We start from the raw sequence: 18,526 nt of genomic DNA, 5'->3' as shown, positions 1-18,526 counted from the left end.
AAACTTACTCTGAAACACAATAACTACGATTTGTAATTTTCAAATAAAGACTTGCTACAAACACCTCGCCAGAATGACCAATAGACACTGAATTTATTTTGTGGAATTAATTTCGAATCTCAAATGACCATTAACGGAATCATACAATTTCCAGTGCTATCAATCATGCAGACCGATGAGCATTGGAAGTGGTCACGTTGACGCTGGGACCGCTGCGTTCATATGACATACACTTGCATAGATAATACAGAAAAACACAGAGTTTTATAAAACTAGACGTTTTAAAGGCGCCATTGGCTTTAAAAGCAATTACTGCCATTTGATAGTTGGATGAGTGATGCATATTCTTACGTGGTTACGATTTGTCAATAGAAGATTGTTTGAAAGTAGTTCATCATGCTTTATATATTACATGCTCAGATATCAGGTTATAGATATTTATGTTTATATGTATACAGATTTTTTTTTTCAATGTATAATTTAAATCAAGGTATGACAAACGTTCGACAGTGGTAGCTGTGATTGATTGGTTGCTTGATAAGGCAGCACCAGCATTTCAGGCTAAACACTGAGGAGTCAAAGACAACGTAGGAACATAATTTTCAGTCTGAGATGTGAACCATAGTAGATAACATACAAAGGTGGTACTTTAGTGTGGTTCTTGCATTTTTCCACGTATCAAAAATTAATATTTTTCAACTCGATTTAAATTTAAAAAAATAACTGTACCTGCGGTGAGTGCACAAATTAAAAAAAATCAAAATAAAGTAAAATAATAAGAATAATCAAAAATTTGCTCTGCTCTCTTCTATAAACTTTATTAAACAAAATCATCATACTTTATATAAATTGCTTGTATAATATTTTAGTGCTGCAACTCGCATAATTCGCACATAGTATTTTAACAGTTATTCACTATATGCTGACTTACTCAAACAATTCATATTGCAAACTTAATTTGACGTACGACGTACAAAAACATTTTAACAAAAACAAATTACTAATATAAACAGTTGTAATAGACACTTATGACACAGACGGACGTGGAATTCACATAAGGAAAATTATAATTGGAAGGCACTTTAAAATGTGGGAAGAGTACCACAATACTGATATCGCATAAGAACAAGCGAATATATAACAATTATATATGAAGGACACAACGTTTATTCCTCTTCTTCGCCATCTAATATTGCTTTGAAGCTGAACGGTTGGAAGGCATAGCCCAAACCTTCGTAGAATTTGCTCATGAATTCGACCCTGCAGGCAGAGAAAGAAGAAACCATTAGAAGAATGGCAAAGCATTTACTAGTGTTTCTAACTTACCAATGCAAACGCAGGGTGTGCAAGAAGGCTGAGAGACCTTCCATCATTACCAAGATGGCCAGCGTAAAGAGACACCAGGCGCCGAAAATGAAATACAAAGCAATTGCACCAGTATAGTCCGCGCTCTTCAAACCCATCGCCAACACCATGTTCCACAAGACCTCAGACAATTCTACAAATACATAATTAAATACACATTTAGCTAAGTTGTTTTCAGGGCCCGAACGTTAGACGGAAATATGCGTTTACTTACGTGCATGAGCCAAAGACAAAGCCCACAAACGTAAATAGGAGGCCGTATGCGAAATTGTACTGAGCACATATTCAATGGTGTGAATGGCTTGGTGAATATAGATTTCACTCATGGGTTCGTCGTCGTGACCACCGTGTCCGCCGCCGCTGTGATCGGCTTCATCTAGGCTGGTTGGTATTGGTGTTTCGCCTTCGGCAAGTTCCATATTGCCGGTTAAATCGCCATTATGTTTAACCTAAAAGCAAAAGCGGAAGTTTAGCTAAATATGTTTATAAAAATTATTTTTGCTTTGAGCACTTTCACTTACATGCACTTTGTTTTTACGTGTGAATTTAATGTACAATGGCTTGCCCAACAACATCCAGGGTATGCATAGCAAACCGATATATACGAACAATTGCTGGACGACAGGTTGCGCTGGGAACATGTACTCATCGCAGCCCTCCAATGGCGGTGAACTCTTGAACAACATCATGTTGATGAACATAATTAGAACCGATGGCGCACAACCGGGAGTGTCCGGTTGGAATGCGGTTTTCGGATTGTACTTAATCCATTTGAAGAACATCATGAACACCATGTAACCGAAGAGTAAAATCAAGAACAGAATTTGTGGCAAGAATTCCAAGAATATGCTGGCATAACGTTTGAAGTGCATAAAGTTCACAACAGACATGCAGACACCAAAGATCATATGTGCTACACCCACAATAATGGATAACTTCATCTTGTAGGTATTGAGAAAGATGATCTTATTTCCGGCTAATTGCCAAATGGGATCCAAGCCCAAAGGATATACACCGTTTGTGCTATGATTGGGTGACAACTGCAAAACGTGGTTCTCCAGTACAGTGGAGGTATTGTAACGTATCTGCCAAGTTGAGCCGAAGACGTTCATTGATTTTGAGAATATATCATTGTAGATGAAACCGGTGTAGCAAGAGAAGAGACCCATCAAAAGTATAATGTAACGGCCACCGAAGAAAATATTCCAAATTTCACCAGCCTTTTTCCTTTGCAAGCTCTTCTCGTACATCACCATCCAGCCGCCAAACAATGCCAAAATGATACCGTGACCCAAATCGCCGAACATCACAGCGAACAGGAATGGGAAAGTGATGCATGTATATAAAGCGGGGTTAGCCTCGCGATAGGAGGCTACACCATAGGCGTCAATCAAATTCTGGAAACCGCGTGTAAACTTGTTTGTGCGATTGAATGTTGGTGGTTGTTCGTTTGTGTCAATCACATTCAAGAATGATGGTATAGTGCTGCCAACAGCAGCTGAGCCATCCGATAGGGCCTTCTGTACAACAGGTAGATCCTTGGTTGGTACCCAGCACTCGCCGATTAGGCACTTCTTTGTGACGTCCATGTTGAATAAGTTCAATGTGTGGTAGATTGCCTTCATCTTTTTCACCATAATCGACCAGGATGGTAAATTCTTCGAAACAGTAGCCAACACACGACTGCGATGATCTTCAGTTTGGCTCAAAACCAATTTCAAATCTTCCAAGCGTGTACGTACACCCTTAACCATTTCTTCGCGCTCCGTATGAGAGCTTGGGCATGGATACATGGACGCATGGAAACCGGTGCAGACCTTCTTAATGCGATTCTTCAGCTGTTCACCTTGGAAGAAAGCAACGAAGACGGTCTTGTAGATGGGATGACCGGTTGAGGGATCCTTAAGTGGATCATCCAAGTCGGAACGTTTCAGAAACACGTTGCCACGTGAAATACGCCAAAGCATGCGCTCGAACGCAAATACACGCTCGCGATTGATCACGCCCGCAACGAAACCCAGACGACCACGATTCTGTGGGCCGACATCCACATCGGCATTTGGACCACGATTGCTAGAGTCCAAATTGAGCACTTCCTGATCGGAGAAGAAACCTTGCGTATTCTCGAGCACCTTACGCAATTCGGTCAATTCCAAGTAATTCGACTTGAGGTTCACCTCATTTTGGGCCAACTCGAGAATTTCATTTTCGGTTTTCTCCAAATGTGCCTCCAGATCGATGATCTCACGTGGATTGGGGGCGCGGGGGATGTCGTCTAGAATGTCTTGCAACACAATGCCATCTTTCTTGATTTCCGCCTCAATGTAGCGTATTTTGCGTTCGAGCTCATCGCAACGGCGCACCTCGGTGACGAATTTTCGCTGGAAAGCGTTGACGTTGCTGTTCAACTAAAAAAAGGAATAACCAAAATATTTAATATTCATATAGCAACTATTTGCTCAAGCACAACTATGACGCACAAACCTTAAGCGTCTTCAAGTTCGGTACTTACATCACGAAATTGTACACAACCAGTCTCGCCCAATTCCGAGACAGAGGTGTAGGCAGCCTCCGGTTGTATGAACATTTGGCATAATGCCATTTCCTCACTGCGAAACATGTCCCCCATCTTGATGAAGACGTCTCGCCGCTATTCCACTGTAAGTAGAAAAGGTAAAACAAAAATCAGAAATGAACAAATAAAGACACGTCTCGAGGCTTTATGCTATTTTTAAAACTATATTTCGCAACAAATATTTTTGTAGATATAGTACTACATAGGTACATATATTCATATTGAATGTTAGAAAATATTAATTTTGCAGACCTAGACCAAAACAAAGGAATCTCATAAAAAATGTCGTCTAGTCGTATAGTCTGAATGCAAATACATAAAATTATATGTTTTATTGATACACATATATATGATATACGTATTTTATGAAATACGACTTTTATTCCAGACGCTATAAATTTTGAAATATGTTCGCATTTAATTTATAGTATATTTTGTTTACCTAATACATTTCATATACTATACATAGCATACATATTTAAAAAGACGAGCACATTTTAGCCTCTCGTTATTAAAAAAAGAAATTATGCCTTTTTACCGTACATTATAAACGATAGTTGGCGTCTCAGTAGCCAAGTTCTTTTTCGCTTAGTTACCAGTCAACTGCGTGAACTAACATCTCGTCGAAGCCAAATTTGTTAAAAATATATTTTACTTAGAGATTATACATACATGCGGCGGGCTTTGTCCGAATGCAAGACTTTTTAAAAAGGTTCTCACACATAAATTCTTCGGCACATTTGGAAGATTGATCACAGGAGATCTAGTTATCTCTTTGCCCTTAGTAAGGCTAGTCTCTCCCTATTTGTGGGGCTTTTAACAGGCCATTGCCGTATTGGCGTCCATGCTGTAAGGTTGGGAATCTTACCAAACACCATCTGTTGCAGCTGTATGGAAGAAGATGAGGTGAAAACAATTCAACACTTCTTTTTTGACTGCTGTTTGGGAGGTCAAGACTTAAACACTTGGGAACGCATATCTTCCGACACCCACCCGACCTTCCGGGAGTTGAATTTTAAAGTACGTGCGATCTTCGATCAGCCATTTAACCTAACCTTAGAGTCTAATAATATAGGGTTGTCCTCTGCGTGTAATCTTATCTTAAATATATCATTAGATATAATTCAAACAGTTGTAAAGGATTAATTTCCTTTTTCGTGGCAATTAGGGTACACATGGTGACTAGTCCGTAAAAGCTTTAGTCCCTCCTGTAAACTTTTAGGTACAGCCAAAATATTAAGTATCTTCATAGGATATACTCGTACAAGAATTTAATTTTGATCGGTCAGTTTGTATGACAGCTATATTGGACCGATCTGAACAATTTCTTCGGAGATTTTACCGCTGCGGTTCCGGCAAATGAGCAGTTTTTTGAGAAGAAAAGGGCGTGTGCACAATTTCAAATCGAGAGCTAACAAGCTGAGTGTTAAGTTCGCATATAGATACATATACAGACAGGACAGGCTAAATCGACTCAGCTCGTCATGGTGATCATTTATGTACAAATATTCATATTTTATAGGGTCTCCATGGGTTTCTTCTGAGTTTTACAAACATTATGGCATACTCAATATACCCTGCTTAGAATAAAAAAATATGCAAGCATATTACTTTACGACTAATGACGGACTCATCCCAGACTGGTTTGCATTTTTTCGTTTGTGAGTATTTTCACGAAATACATTATTTTATATGAATGTCCGTGAAACGAGTAAAAATTAAATAAGAAAAAACTTAAAAGTACTTGTAGCTAACTGCAAAAGCTTCAAATCTTTTCACAAGTGCCAGCACAAACGATAAGATTAGGTGCCGTAGCTCTAATGAATAATGGCTTCTGACTTAGCGCTGGCAATTTTGTTTTTTTTTACCTTTGCTACACTATATAAAATGAAATTTTAAAGTATATAAACAATTCTGCATATATATGTACATACATATGTACATTTGTATGTACGTATATGCAAAAGAATCAAATTTAAGAACGTCAAAAATATCGCCATGGCTGTGAGCACCACTGGAGTATTACGAAACTGCTTTAAATTTTTTATACATATGTACATGTATGTATGTATGTATGTATGTACATATAAAAATATTTATTTAATTCTGTTGATTTTTGAAATTAGCACACACAATTTCATATACATACATATGTATGTATGTGCATGTATCACATGCTAAAAGTTCCAGTTTGCTTGTTGCCAGTTCATATGTGTGTTTGTCTATTAACCGGGTTGGAAAAATATCATATTTGTATCTATGTACACATACACAGTCAATTAACGGAACTTTAGAGTCAGCTGATATCACAGAACACTAGAGATATACAGCAGTCATGTGAGCCGTCATGTGAAGCTTATGAAGAAGCTTCGTCGATCAAATAAACGCCTAAGGCAACGCCTTAGTCAAGCAGTTAACCTGCGCACATATACAAACACATACATATGTATGTGTACAAATGTGTATGTGTGCGTATGAGAGTCACATAGATGTATGTATGTAAGTATACTCCGATAGGTTTATCTTTATTTGAAGGCATTCGGTTGCTTTTGCTCCATAAGTATTTGTGCTGATGCCATTTAAAATTGATTGCCAGAAAAACGAGTACTTGTGTCGTCTCAAATTGTATTTACTTAGAACTTTTTTATTTATTTTTTTTGTATAGTTATTGTTTTAGTTTTACTTTTTGAGTTTTTCGAGCTTCGAACAGCCGCACGCGTAAAAGCCAATACAAACACAGATACTTATACATGTATTTGGGTTTGTATGTGTTTCTTCTGCGTTTGCTATATGCATGTTTGAGTGTATGTATGTACTCGTCTGCTTACATAAATACTCGTACTTGACCGCGTCTGTGATGATGCCAAATTGCTGACGTTTGCGTGAAAAAGCCGATGACTGTGTGTATCGTTGATGACGCGATCACGCGCCATGAAAATTTAGCGACAGTGCGTTTTTGTTTCAGTTGTATGTATGTGTATATGTATGTATATACATAAGTATATCATTGGCATTTTGAACATGTAATAATCAGATTAAATCACAGTTAAAATAAAAGCTATGCGCCAAGAGAGTTTAAGAGTGCTACAAATGAATGAGGCAAGGAGCAAGCGTTGGAGATTGTAGATATGTATTTTGCAGATCATTATAAATACATACATATGTACATACTTATAAAAGGTTTACGAAAATAATGAGTACAGGAATACAAACCGTAAATATAATCGGGAATATTTTTGTCTTTCTTAACTACCGTCAGAGTATCGCCTGACATGACTAGTTCTGGTAAAGTTTGAGCTCTTAATATTAGTATAGAGAGGTGGAGCATTGTGATTTTTTTGTTTGTATGATAAATAGAAATCAAATCTTATATGAATTTATCGAATAAAAACAACAAAAGTCATAAAAATATTATTTGTAAGAAAAAATATAAAAAAAAAAATTATAAAAAATTGTAAAAATTATAATCTTATGATTTAGGGTTAGACTTTGAGCTCGAATAATTTTTAAACGAGCCGACATAATAAAATATATAGTCGAGCTTTTTCGTAGATCTTTAAAGTCCCTACAGGAATATCCTGTCCAACTTATAAAGGAAATCATAAATAATGCGAAACCTATTAACACTAAAACATATTAAGAATTTGTTTGCTCATCTCGGTTGATATTTTCACATTTTTTTTGGATTTTCGGTTGATATTTCCACGGTTTATAAGGAAAAAAAATAAAAGTTATTTCTTTGACTCACCCTAATATAAGTACGTAAATATAATTACTAGCACATGACATTGTTATATTTCTAAATTCATAATTTTATTTTATAAGAAAAAATCAAAATTTTATTTTGGCTCACCCTATTATACCTATGTAAATATATGTATGTATGTACATATGTATTTAGTAGCACATGTCATCGTTACATATCTAAAATCGTAATTTTAATTTATTTCCATACACATGAGATCCATTAGACATACCGCAGATAGCAATGTCGATTATAAATTAATTTGCTAGCACTCATCCATAGCTACATATGTATGTACGTACAATTGAGTATCGCTGAGTGCTTTAAGCGGCATTTGTTGCGATAACAGTGCCGTTATGCCATATTTAGGCAAATTTAGCGCACACGGAAGCAAGGCAATGGTGTTTAAAAGATTGCGACAGAACTAACATACATATAGATATAGAAAATTTATTCTTATGTATGTATGTATAGTTTGTATGTACGTACAAATCATTTTTATAAACAGCCAATATTCATACATAAGTACATATGTACATACATACATGCGTATGTATGTATTTGTATAACGCGCATTCCTGTGTTATTATTTATCAATTCTATTATTATTGTGTATATGCAACTTTAATATATAGGGGTTAATATATAGTATATACATACATACATACATACATATATACATTCATTTATGTCTCTGCTTAATATTAGTAACATGATCGACGCTTGACGTTGTCAAGCAACACGATAAATATCTTTAAGTCAATTTAATGGGAGTGTGCACACGGCAATACACATGTATGTATGTATGTACATACATACATATGTATGTATGTATATGTGATCACGCATATATTTGTATACCTATGTATGTGTGTAAGTAATGTATGCAATTTCCGTGTTTTTGTAATAAACATTGTTTTTTTTGCATTTTTTATTCGCTCAAAAACTCTGCTCACTAAAATTATATAACATAACGGCTATAACATCCGTTTATTGCTTATATTGCAAGAGTATAAACATTTTCACACCACTTGCTATTATTTAGCACTTAATTTGCCTTGTGCGCTTAGTGGGGCGCCACTGTACAAAATAAACATACAAAATTACGAATCGCCTTACAGCCCTGTAGCTGCCCAAATTTAATAAAAATAAATAACTAGATTGTTTGTTTAAGTGTGCACATACATAACTTTGTGTATTTTTATCAAACAAAATTAAAAAAACAGAAGAAATCAAATCTCATTCGATACAAATACAAATGCAAACGTTAAAAAAGCTAAAAACAAGCAAACTGACACCGTAAACAAGTTGGTATTCCGTTTTATATGCAAATAATTGCAAACCAGTTCAACTTCGCGGCGTCTATGCAACTAAACGCCAAAAATGGACGCTCGCCAAGCTACGGAAATTCATTGCTTGCCTGCTTCTACGGATTTCAGCTCAATATTTCAACGAGCTTTAACTGCCTAAATGCGTGTCAGGCAAAAAAATCGCAATATAGTATGCCGCATGGCAGTCCTTTAGAAATATTCCAAGCAATTTTGCCTTGTATACTGCGGCACAAACGCTTTTAAGACTGAGGCTAATATAAGTACATATGTGCATACATACATATGTATGTATGTATGTATATACTGCATTATATTTAAATCATTTTCTTTTTCAAGCTTTTATTTTTCACCGAACATGCTTTATTAGTTTTTGTTTTTGTTTTAAAAAGCATGCTTTATTAATATTTATTTGTTTATATACACACATTTGTACTTATATCTACACATGTATGTATGTATGTACATATATGTATATATGTGTGTGCACTAAATGAATTCAACACATTTTAGGGCTTGCATGCGCGCATCCAGTGGCTTTCAAATGTTAGCCATCTCCACCATCATCCACCTGTATGAAAAGGCATTAGGCCGACTCAATTGGGTGCGGCGAAATAAAAACAAAACAAAATTAAAAGAAATATGTGAAACATGCTTACCATGCTTACCGCACCCGCGGACCACGTGACACGCATTACAAGAAAGGTTGCGAAAGGTTGATGATATATGTACTTATGTATGTAAATGTACATATAAAGTTAAATATTTTCGTTGTAAAATAGTCAAGTGTGGAAGAAATTATAACAAGCGCTGAAAATGAGCGAAAACTATAAAATATTCAAAGAAGCTCAAAACCAAATCTCAAAAAAAGAACAGAAAGATACCTGGAGTGTTGAAAAGACATTTTTCCGGCATCTCGATTAAATTTATTTATTTATTTTATTTTTTTTTTATTTGATTTGGTTGTTTGTAAGTCCTAAAACTAAAAGAGTCAGATATAGGGTTATATATACCAAAGTGATAAGGGTGACGAGTAGAGTTGAAATCCGGATGTCTGTCTGTCCGTCCGTCCGTCAGTCCGTCCGTCTGTCCGTCCGTCCGTGCAAGCTGTAACTTGAGTAAAAATTGAGATATCAAGATGAAACCTGGTACACGTATTTGCCATAACTACGCCATAAATAAAGATATTAAAGTGAAATTTGGCATAAAGGATCGCATTAGGGAGGGGCATATTTGGACGTAATATTTTTTGGAAAAGTGGGCGTGGCCCCGCCCCCTACTAAGTTTTTTGTACATATCTCGGAAACTATTATAGCTATGTCAACCAAACTCTACAGAGTCATTTTCTTCAGGTATTTCCATATACAGTTCAAAAATGGAAGAAATCGGATAATAACCACGCCCACCTCCCATACAAAGGTTATGTTCAAAATCACTAAAAGTGCGTTAACCGACTAACAAAAAACGTCAGAAACACTAAATTTTACGGAAGAAGTGGCAGAAGGAAGCTGCATCCAGGCTTTTTTTAAAAATTGAAAATGGGCGTGGCGCCGCCCACTTATGGACCAAGAACCATATCTCAGGAGCTACTAGACCGATTTCAATGAAATTCGGTATATAATGTTTTCTTAACACCCTGATGACATGTACGAAATATGGCTGAAATCGGTTCACAACCACGCCTTCTTCCAATATAAAGCTATTTTGAATTCCATCTGATGCCTTCTTTGTATAATACGAGTATAAACATTAGGAACCAATGATGATAGCGGAATAAAACTTTACAAAAATACGGTATTTGAAAAATATGTAAATGACGGATAATGAAATCTCGATTATCACTTTACCATGCGAGAGTATAAAATGTTCGGTGACACCCGAACTTAGCCCTTCCTTTATTTGATTTATTTTGCTTTATTTTATTTTATTTTACTTTATTTTATTTTATTTTACTTTATTTTATTTTATTTTGCTTTATTTTATTTTATTTTACTTTATTTTATTTTTTATTTAAAATTTTAATAAAATTCCAAAACCACTAAAACTATACCATAAAATAATCTCATAAAAAAGCACTAAACACATTATTCTGCGCCAATCGCTAAAGCCTTCCTTCAACATTCCGTCCTCACTGGCAACGTATGTGTTTTTCGCCTCTAACAAAAGTCGCAAACCAAAAGCGAATACAAGAACAATTCTTTCATACATACAACATGACAGTATGAATTACAAAAAATGCACAACAAACACAAAAGTTTAGCATTTAATCTCCCAAAGCTAATGGATAAGCAAAATAAAAGCAACCGGAAATGCCCATGAAAAAAAAGAACGACAAATTTCCTTATCAAATACCTTGAAAAAACCGTAAGAAATTATTAAACGACTACAGCCAAACACACAATTTTTTTTTAATTTTGTATACAAGGAGCCTTTCAAAGTAAACAAGACTTTAAAAAAACAGAACAAATGGTTTTTTCGGCAAAATCAATTTATTTTATTCAAAATAGTCTCCTTCTGCTCCAATACAGTATTTTGAACGGTCCAAAAGCATGTCGAACGAGTGTTTTAGCTCGTTGGCCGGTATGGCCCCCCGTATGCCGGTGCAAGCCTTTTGAATGGCCTCTACGCCTGCATAACGCTTTCCTTTCATGGGCAAATGCATTTTTCCGAAAAGGAAGAAGTCGCACGGTGCCATATCAGGTGAATACGGGGAGTGCTTAATAGTTAAAATGTGATTTTTGGTCAAATAATCGGTCACAAGCTTCGATCGAATGTTGAATTCTGAGCAATTTTTGGTCGTCCGGCAATTTGTGCGGAACAAACCGTGCACGTTTCCGGTGAATGGCCCACATGTTAATCGTCATTTATGTGCTCACGACCACTTTGAAAATGTTGAAACCATTCGTGCACTCTGCTACGGGATAGACAATCTCACTGGACAATCGATAAAGATAGTAGATTCTAACACACCAGTCGACATAGAGATGACGCCACCAGGGGACGCTAGATTCAAAAAGTCCTGTTTACTTTGGAACCCTCCTTGTAAAAAATTCATATTTCAGAGTTAAAAAATATCATCCAATATAATAAGCCATAACTGTTTTCTCCAAACTGAATAAGGAAGCGAAGCTAATGGGTCTGGTAGTAAACGAGGGCAAGACGAATTTCCTGTCATCAAACACACAGTCGTGGCACTTGCGACTTGGCTGCCACGTCACTGTTGACAGCCATAACTACGAAGTCGTGGATAATTTCGTCTATATTGTAATTAGTATTAACACCAACAATAACGTCAGCCTGAATATATCCAACGCAAAATAACTCTTGCTAACAGGTGGTACTTCGGACTGAGTAGGCAATGGAGAAGTAAAGTCCTCTCTCGACGAACAAAAATCAAACTCTATCAGTCACTCATTATTCCCGTCCTGCCGATCTGATTAACCGACGTTATGAGTTTTCGAGAGAAAGGTTCTGTTGAAGATAGTCTACACCAATAAAGAAGTTAGTTATAAATAGCAGTTATTCTAGAAGTACCCTAGACGTACGCCAAAACTCTTGAAAATCTTCAAAACGAAAGAGGTCTAGAGACGACTTTTCAACATTCTTATGCCTGATTGATCAGAAATTTAACAAAAAATGCATTACAGCTGCATTATTTTTGCTGTAAAAACATAGGAGATAGCATTTAGTTTGCATTTTTCTTTTGCGGAAAACATACGATACAAGATAGCTAAGACCAGGGCTGGTTGTAGTAAATTTTTGGAGCAAAAATCTAAAAGAACATAAGTGTTTCGGAACCCCAGGCGCCCCTGAGAACTGCAATCTTACTCGATTGATCCAGATCGTTCACTGAAATTAGCAGTAATAAAGAATGTTTCAACAAAATTGTTTGTGCACATCTGGCTACGTACATATGTATGTATGTATGTACATATGTTTATAAAAAATTATAAAAAAACCGTATTGTAGCTGCTAAAGATAAATTTATAGACTCACATGCTGTACTGTATGAATTTATGTTTGTATATTTGTATGTGTATATGTAGGAGCGCCTACGCCCTAATTGAAATCGAGGCCAGTTGGTGCTAACTAACACATTTAATTACCTTTTACTTGCCAAAGGAAAAAAATACATATTTATTACACACTGATATTATATAAATTTGTATGTATAATGATAATTAAGTATTATCCCATCATATGACCATTTCAGTAGGTATGGGATGGTGAGGCTGGAGGCAAATCATTAATGACTCCCAGTATAAATTAAAAAAAAAAAAAATCATTCAAAGAAACTTCGTTTTTAAGTTCTAATTTGCATATTTGTATGTGTATAAGTACATATTAAACGATATATGTATGTATGTATATATGTGTGTGTGTGTGTGTGTGTGTGTATGCATATGAATTAACAATAAAGCACAACTTTCTGCCATTTTAAAAGCCTTTTTACTCGTAATACTTGTCTTAATTGAACATATGCTTGTATTTGTGGAGGCATACATACAAACATACATATGTACATACATACATTCATACTTATGTACATACACCGTCAATACTTTCCTGCTGTCGGCAATTACTAGTAATTTCAAACAATATCTCTTGTATTGTATTATAATTTATTCATAGGTGGTGAATCAGAATAATACGAAAAATTATTATTTTTCAGAGTGTTTGCCTATTTATATTCATAAACTCATTAATTATTTCATTATTTTACAGTTATCAGAGTTTAAAGCTCAAGCCGCTGCTTCTTACAGTCTCCCAGCAACGAGCAGTGCTTTGTTCGATGTCAAATTATATTAAACAACTGGGTGTCATCCATAAAAAAACAGATTAAAAAAAATATTTTTAAATTCAAAAAAAAAATGTTTGAAATAATTATTTTTAAATTCAACAAAATTTAAAAAAATTAAAAATATTAATTAAAAAAAAAATTTCTAAATATTAATTTAAAAAAGTGAAAAAAATAATTTTTTTATTACAATTCTTACACCAAGAACTAATTACTGTTTCTCTTCTTTGTAATGTTGATTTAAGCGATAAGCATACATACATATGTACATATGTATGTATGTGTTGAAAATCTTTTAAAATTTTATACACGTACATATGTATATATGTATGTATGTATATATAAATACGAATTATTCATATGTATGTATGATCATTTGTGGCTTTAACAGCATCACGTCTTACGCAATTAAAGCAACATGTAATCACAGGTTTTATTAATAAATACTACCAATTGTTCTTGCAATTATTTGAGGTAAAATTTGTATACACACACAAACATATACATATACATATCTACTTACGCTTACAGTTATGCCGACCATACATAAATATACATATGCACATAGTAGATGATTTAATATCGACTACGATTATTGACTACGTTATTAAATCATCTACATACATACATATATAGTATGTATTTACGTACGGTCGGTCATAAGAATTATGCAAGCTTATTAAATTACGACCTTAAAGCGTTTCGCGTCAGCTGACTAATTCTTAGCAGACTGCCCTTGCAGCGTACGTTAACCTTTCGGCACTAGTTTGTTGTGTCGTACACGGCTCCATGGTATATGCATATGTATGTACATATATTATATTTATATACTTGTGCATACTACAAACGCATTCAGTCAATTACACCCACACCTGCTGCATGCTGCCCAGACATACACCACGGACAACGTGCCAAAATGCAAAAACTTTATAAGACAGAGCGCCAAAACACAGCAATGAAAATAGAAAAGTTGTAGCAAATGGAAAAATAAACGAAATTGAAAGGTTGTAGCGTAATGTCAAACACCCCACCCTGCCGCTATGATGTTTTGGCGGGCGGGTAAACACAGCTGAAAGCACAACAATGCAATAGAACTAGGAAAGCATAAGCAAAATTTACATATTTTTACATATATGTACATATGTATGTGAATAATTTACATATTTAAATTGAAGGATGTACTGTTACGTTTACTTCGGTTGCACCGAAGCTTCATACGCTTCCCAATAAAAAAGTTTGACAAACAAGAACTTGATTTTGATTGATCAGTTTGTATGGCAGCTATATGCTATAGTGTTACGATTTCAACAATATGTTCAGAAAATATACCGTTGCATTGAACATTAGCCCATGTCAAGTTTCATGAAGATATCTCGTCAAATAAACAAGTTTTCCATACAAGGACTTGATTTTGATCGATCAGCTTGTATGACAGCTATACGCTATAGTGGTCCGATATTGGCGGTTCCTACAAATGCGCAGCTTCTTGGAGAGAAAAAGATGTGTGCAAAATTTCAGATTTATGTCTTAAAAACTGAAGTAATCGTACACGTATATACAGACAGACGGACAGATCTAAATCGATCACGCTGATGATTGCTATTTACTTAAAAAAGATACCAGATTTGTAGCTACTTAGTTATCATATCGTGAACAGGGTATATCAAGTTGGACACGACGTTTGTAATAACCAAAAGAAAATGTAGATAGAAAATGAGTGTGGCCAACTAATATACCCTGTTCACGATATAACAATTAAGTAGATATAAATCTCGTCATCCGTATGCAAATATGACATTTATGTGTATGTGTTTATATATACGAAAATTGCAGCACGTACTCGCATTATAACTAGTTATTTTGTTACCAAATTCGTAACTAGTCCCCATATAACCCGAACTAGTTCCATATGCATACATATACATATGTATGTACCTATACACGCCCACGAACCCGCCAGAGTTAGTTGCTTGCAAAGAAATCAATTCGTAGTCAGTCGTATGTATGTATTTGCCAAATATTTGCCCGAATCGGTACTATATATAAAGTATATTATATACATACATATACAAACATATGTGCTTAAGTATTTTTTAGCAAAAACATTTGCAAACTATGTAGTTATGTATGTATATACATATTTGCTTGATTTACCAGACTGCCAACACATACCGAGAATTTGTATTAGGCAGCTGTTGAAAAGCCAAGCGTTAACAGCAGTGAGCTAACAGCTAGTAGAATGATCAAAAACTCAAGAATGTTTCTAATGTCAATCCCAGCACACAACACAAACACAAACCAGATGCAGAGTCATATACATACATATATGTACACGTATATACATATGTACGTATTTTTAATAGCACGTATTAAAGGTAACGAACGAGCTTCTGCTTGTCGTGAAATGTCAGTTGGCTATGAGTATGATAAATACGAGACTCAATAATTCGATTGATATGGAGGCCTCCTGCTGGAATGGAGTTAGAGCTCGTATATACTATATTGTTTACTTGTAATTATGTGTACATGCATATTTTGCATGTATGTATGTGTGCGAGTGTGTGTGTGTGTTTGCATTAGTCAGTTAAGCGACAACAGTCTGCGACCTCATGTGACTGTAGCGCTGTCATGAGGGACTGCATTGGAGGCAACATTGTCTGGGCACATTTCTATAAACTTATCTACTTATGTATGTATGTACTATATCGCCAAATTTTTAGTATATTTGTAGTAGCTTAATAGTTCTAATAGTTTCAGTAGGCACTTTTGCTTCACTTACGACCACAAGCATGCGTTGGCGTATATATGTATGTACATAAGTAGATCACGTGCTCATAATTTTTCGGCAAATTAGCTAATTATCCCTTATCAGCGGCATATTTATGCATACAAACATGTATATTTTTATATCTACTTTGATCACATGACTTGCAGCCAAGGTAATGCTGTGGAAATTTCTGTCATTTAATTACAAAGTAATGACAAAGCTGCAAGATAAGTGTAATTTTAGGCGATTACAGGGATCACGCTACTTGCCCACACACACGAACTTACGTAAATATGTATGTGTGTTAGTAGCCAATTGCGTATGTGTAAGTGTGCGTATTTGCTTTGCAAATGACAATACACGAAGTTAGCAAAGTCAATTATAATGCCGAAATGTCACGAGTTATCTTTTATTGGTAAAATTCATAAAATTTTCTGTCACAATTGCGCTTTTGTGTTCTACTAATTTTAATCCTAAGCAAATGCACCGTAATATTCACAACCAATTGCAACTAAAATATCTATGTCGCCGCAAAATTATGCTCGCTTCTAAAAATAACGGCTAAGAAATTAATACAAAATATGGCATTTATGTTGCAATAATGTTTTTGCGTGACAAATGTGTAAAAATAAGAAGAGGAATTCGGCGGTCACTTATAATAAAACGGCGAAGTAGAACAACTCGTTTGAGAAATAATAAATAAATATGTAAAAAATAATAAAATTTAACAAAAAAATAATAAAAGGAAATGAAAAAAAATAAAAAAAAACTTAAAAAATTTTAATTAAAAAAAAAAAAATATTTAAAAAAAATTTAATATTATAAAAAAAAAATAAAGAATAGCATAATAATAATAAAAAATAAAAATATATTAAAAAAATAATACAAAAATTAAATTAAAAATAAAAAATTATTAAAAAAAAATTATTTAGTTTTAAAAATCGAGGAAATCAATTATCACCTAACCAATCATTTCACTAAATACTATATCTCGCTTCTCCTATCATATTTTATTGCTCGCTGTAAGGGACTTCGCGCTCGAAGCCTTGTTTTTCACACATTTTACCGCAAAAACTTTTTAACTCATTAAGAAAGCATAAAAAGTTAAATAAAACGATTTCCTTCATAAGCGCACAACTCTACGGGGGTGACAGGCGTGTAAAGAAACTTTGTCAATATATATATTATACATACATATGTACATGCACATATGCTGTAAGTACAAAGCCAAACATATATGCGTTTAAATATGTACAAGCGCACATATTTTTATATGTATGTACATACATATGTGTAATGCACTCAGTTTGTTGATGTTAATATTTGAGTTGTGGCCAGCGGTGAGACGACGCGTCGTACCGTGTCCTCGCCAGAGCAGGTCGATTGTTATTGGTTTGTTTATTCATTTGCTCACTTGTTTTGCATTGTTGCTGTTTTATTTCTTACTTTTAGCTTTTTATTTATTTTATTTTATATTGTTTTTATTTCTAAAAAATTCACTACACGCTTTAACACTTCATGTACATACATGCATACATACATATGTAAATGTATACTAGATAATATTCTGGTTTGACGATCGACTCTCTTTAGTACACGTGTAGGCACATACAAACACACACCAAACACTCACACATACACCTGTATATTATATGCGCTCTACAAATGTACATACGTATATTCGTAATAATTTATATACTGGTCTGGTCCACCTTGCTTACCGCTTTAAATTATTCAACGTAAAGAAACAACAAAAGTATATTTTTTTCTTTTGATTTTCGTTACACAAATTCTGTTTCCGACGATGTTAATTTTAGAACTTGTCTCGTCGGCAATACAAAGACGTCTGCTCGTTCGATTGCAGCTCTCGAACGTTATGCCCCACTATACTACAATAATTATGTACCAGTGTATGTATAATCGCTCAATACAATCATCACAGACAGTT

General features: G+C 34.8%; 1 protein-coding gene across 2 annotated transcripts; it reads right to left on the bottom strand.

Moving 5' to 3' along the window:
* Positions 1-792: 792 nt before the first annotated feature.
* LOC120773577 (V-type proton ATPase 116 kDa subunit a1-like) lies at positions 793-18,436 on the bottom strand. Of its 2 annotated transcripts, XM_040102568.1 has the most exons (6): positions 18,300-18,436; positions 3,878-4,023; positions 1,887-3,773; positions 1,580-1,814; positions 1,327-1,498; positions 1,167-1,260 (listed from the first exon to the last, which is right to left on the bottom strand). In XM_040102568.1, the coding sequence occupies exons 2-6, from the start codon at positions 3,992-3,994 to the stop codon at positions 1,167-1,169; spliced, it is 2,505 nt and encodes an 834-aa protein (XP_039958502.1). In that variant the 5' UTR covers positions 3,995-4,023; positions 18,300-18,436. The 2 variants fall into 2 exon arrangements, with proteins under 2 accessions (XP_039958509.1, XP_039958502.1); XM_040102575.1 differs by lacking the exon at positions 18,300-18,436 and having other exon boundaries at positions 793-1,260; positions 3,878-3,994.
* Positions 18,437-18,526: the final 90 nt, after the last annotated feature.

The sequence above is a fragment of the Bactrocera tryoni genome, chromosome 1 (genome assembly GCF_016617805.1).
Source record: "Bactrocera tryoni isolate S06 chromosome 1, CSIRO_BtryS06_freeze2, whole genome shotgun sequence".
In the NCBI taxonomy this organism is placed as follows: Eukaryota; Metazoa; Arthropoda; class Insecta; order Diptera; family Tephritidae; genus Bactrocera; species Bactrocera tryoni.
The sequence above is the reverse complement of the archived record's forward strand: the minus strand, read 5'-3'. Positions and strand labels throughout refer to the sequence as shown.

Coding starts and splice junctions, on each gene's coding strand:
- LOC120773577 (XM_040102568.1), bottom strand. CDS start 3,994: ATGGGGGACATGTTTCGCAGTGAGGAAATGGCATTATGCCAAATGTTC. Junction 3,774..3,877: donor GTTGTGTACAATTTCGTGAT/GTAAGTACCGAA, acceptor TCCTTTTTTTAG/TTGAACAGCAACGTCAACGC. Junction 1,261..1,326: donor CACACCCTGCGTTTGCATTG/GTAAGTTAGAAA, acceptor CTCTGCCTGCAG/GGTCGAATTCATGAGCAAAT.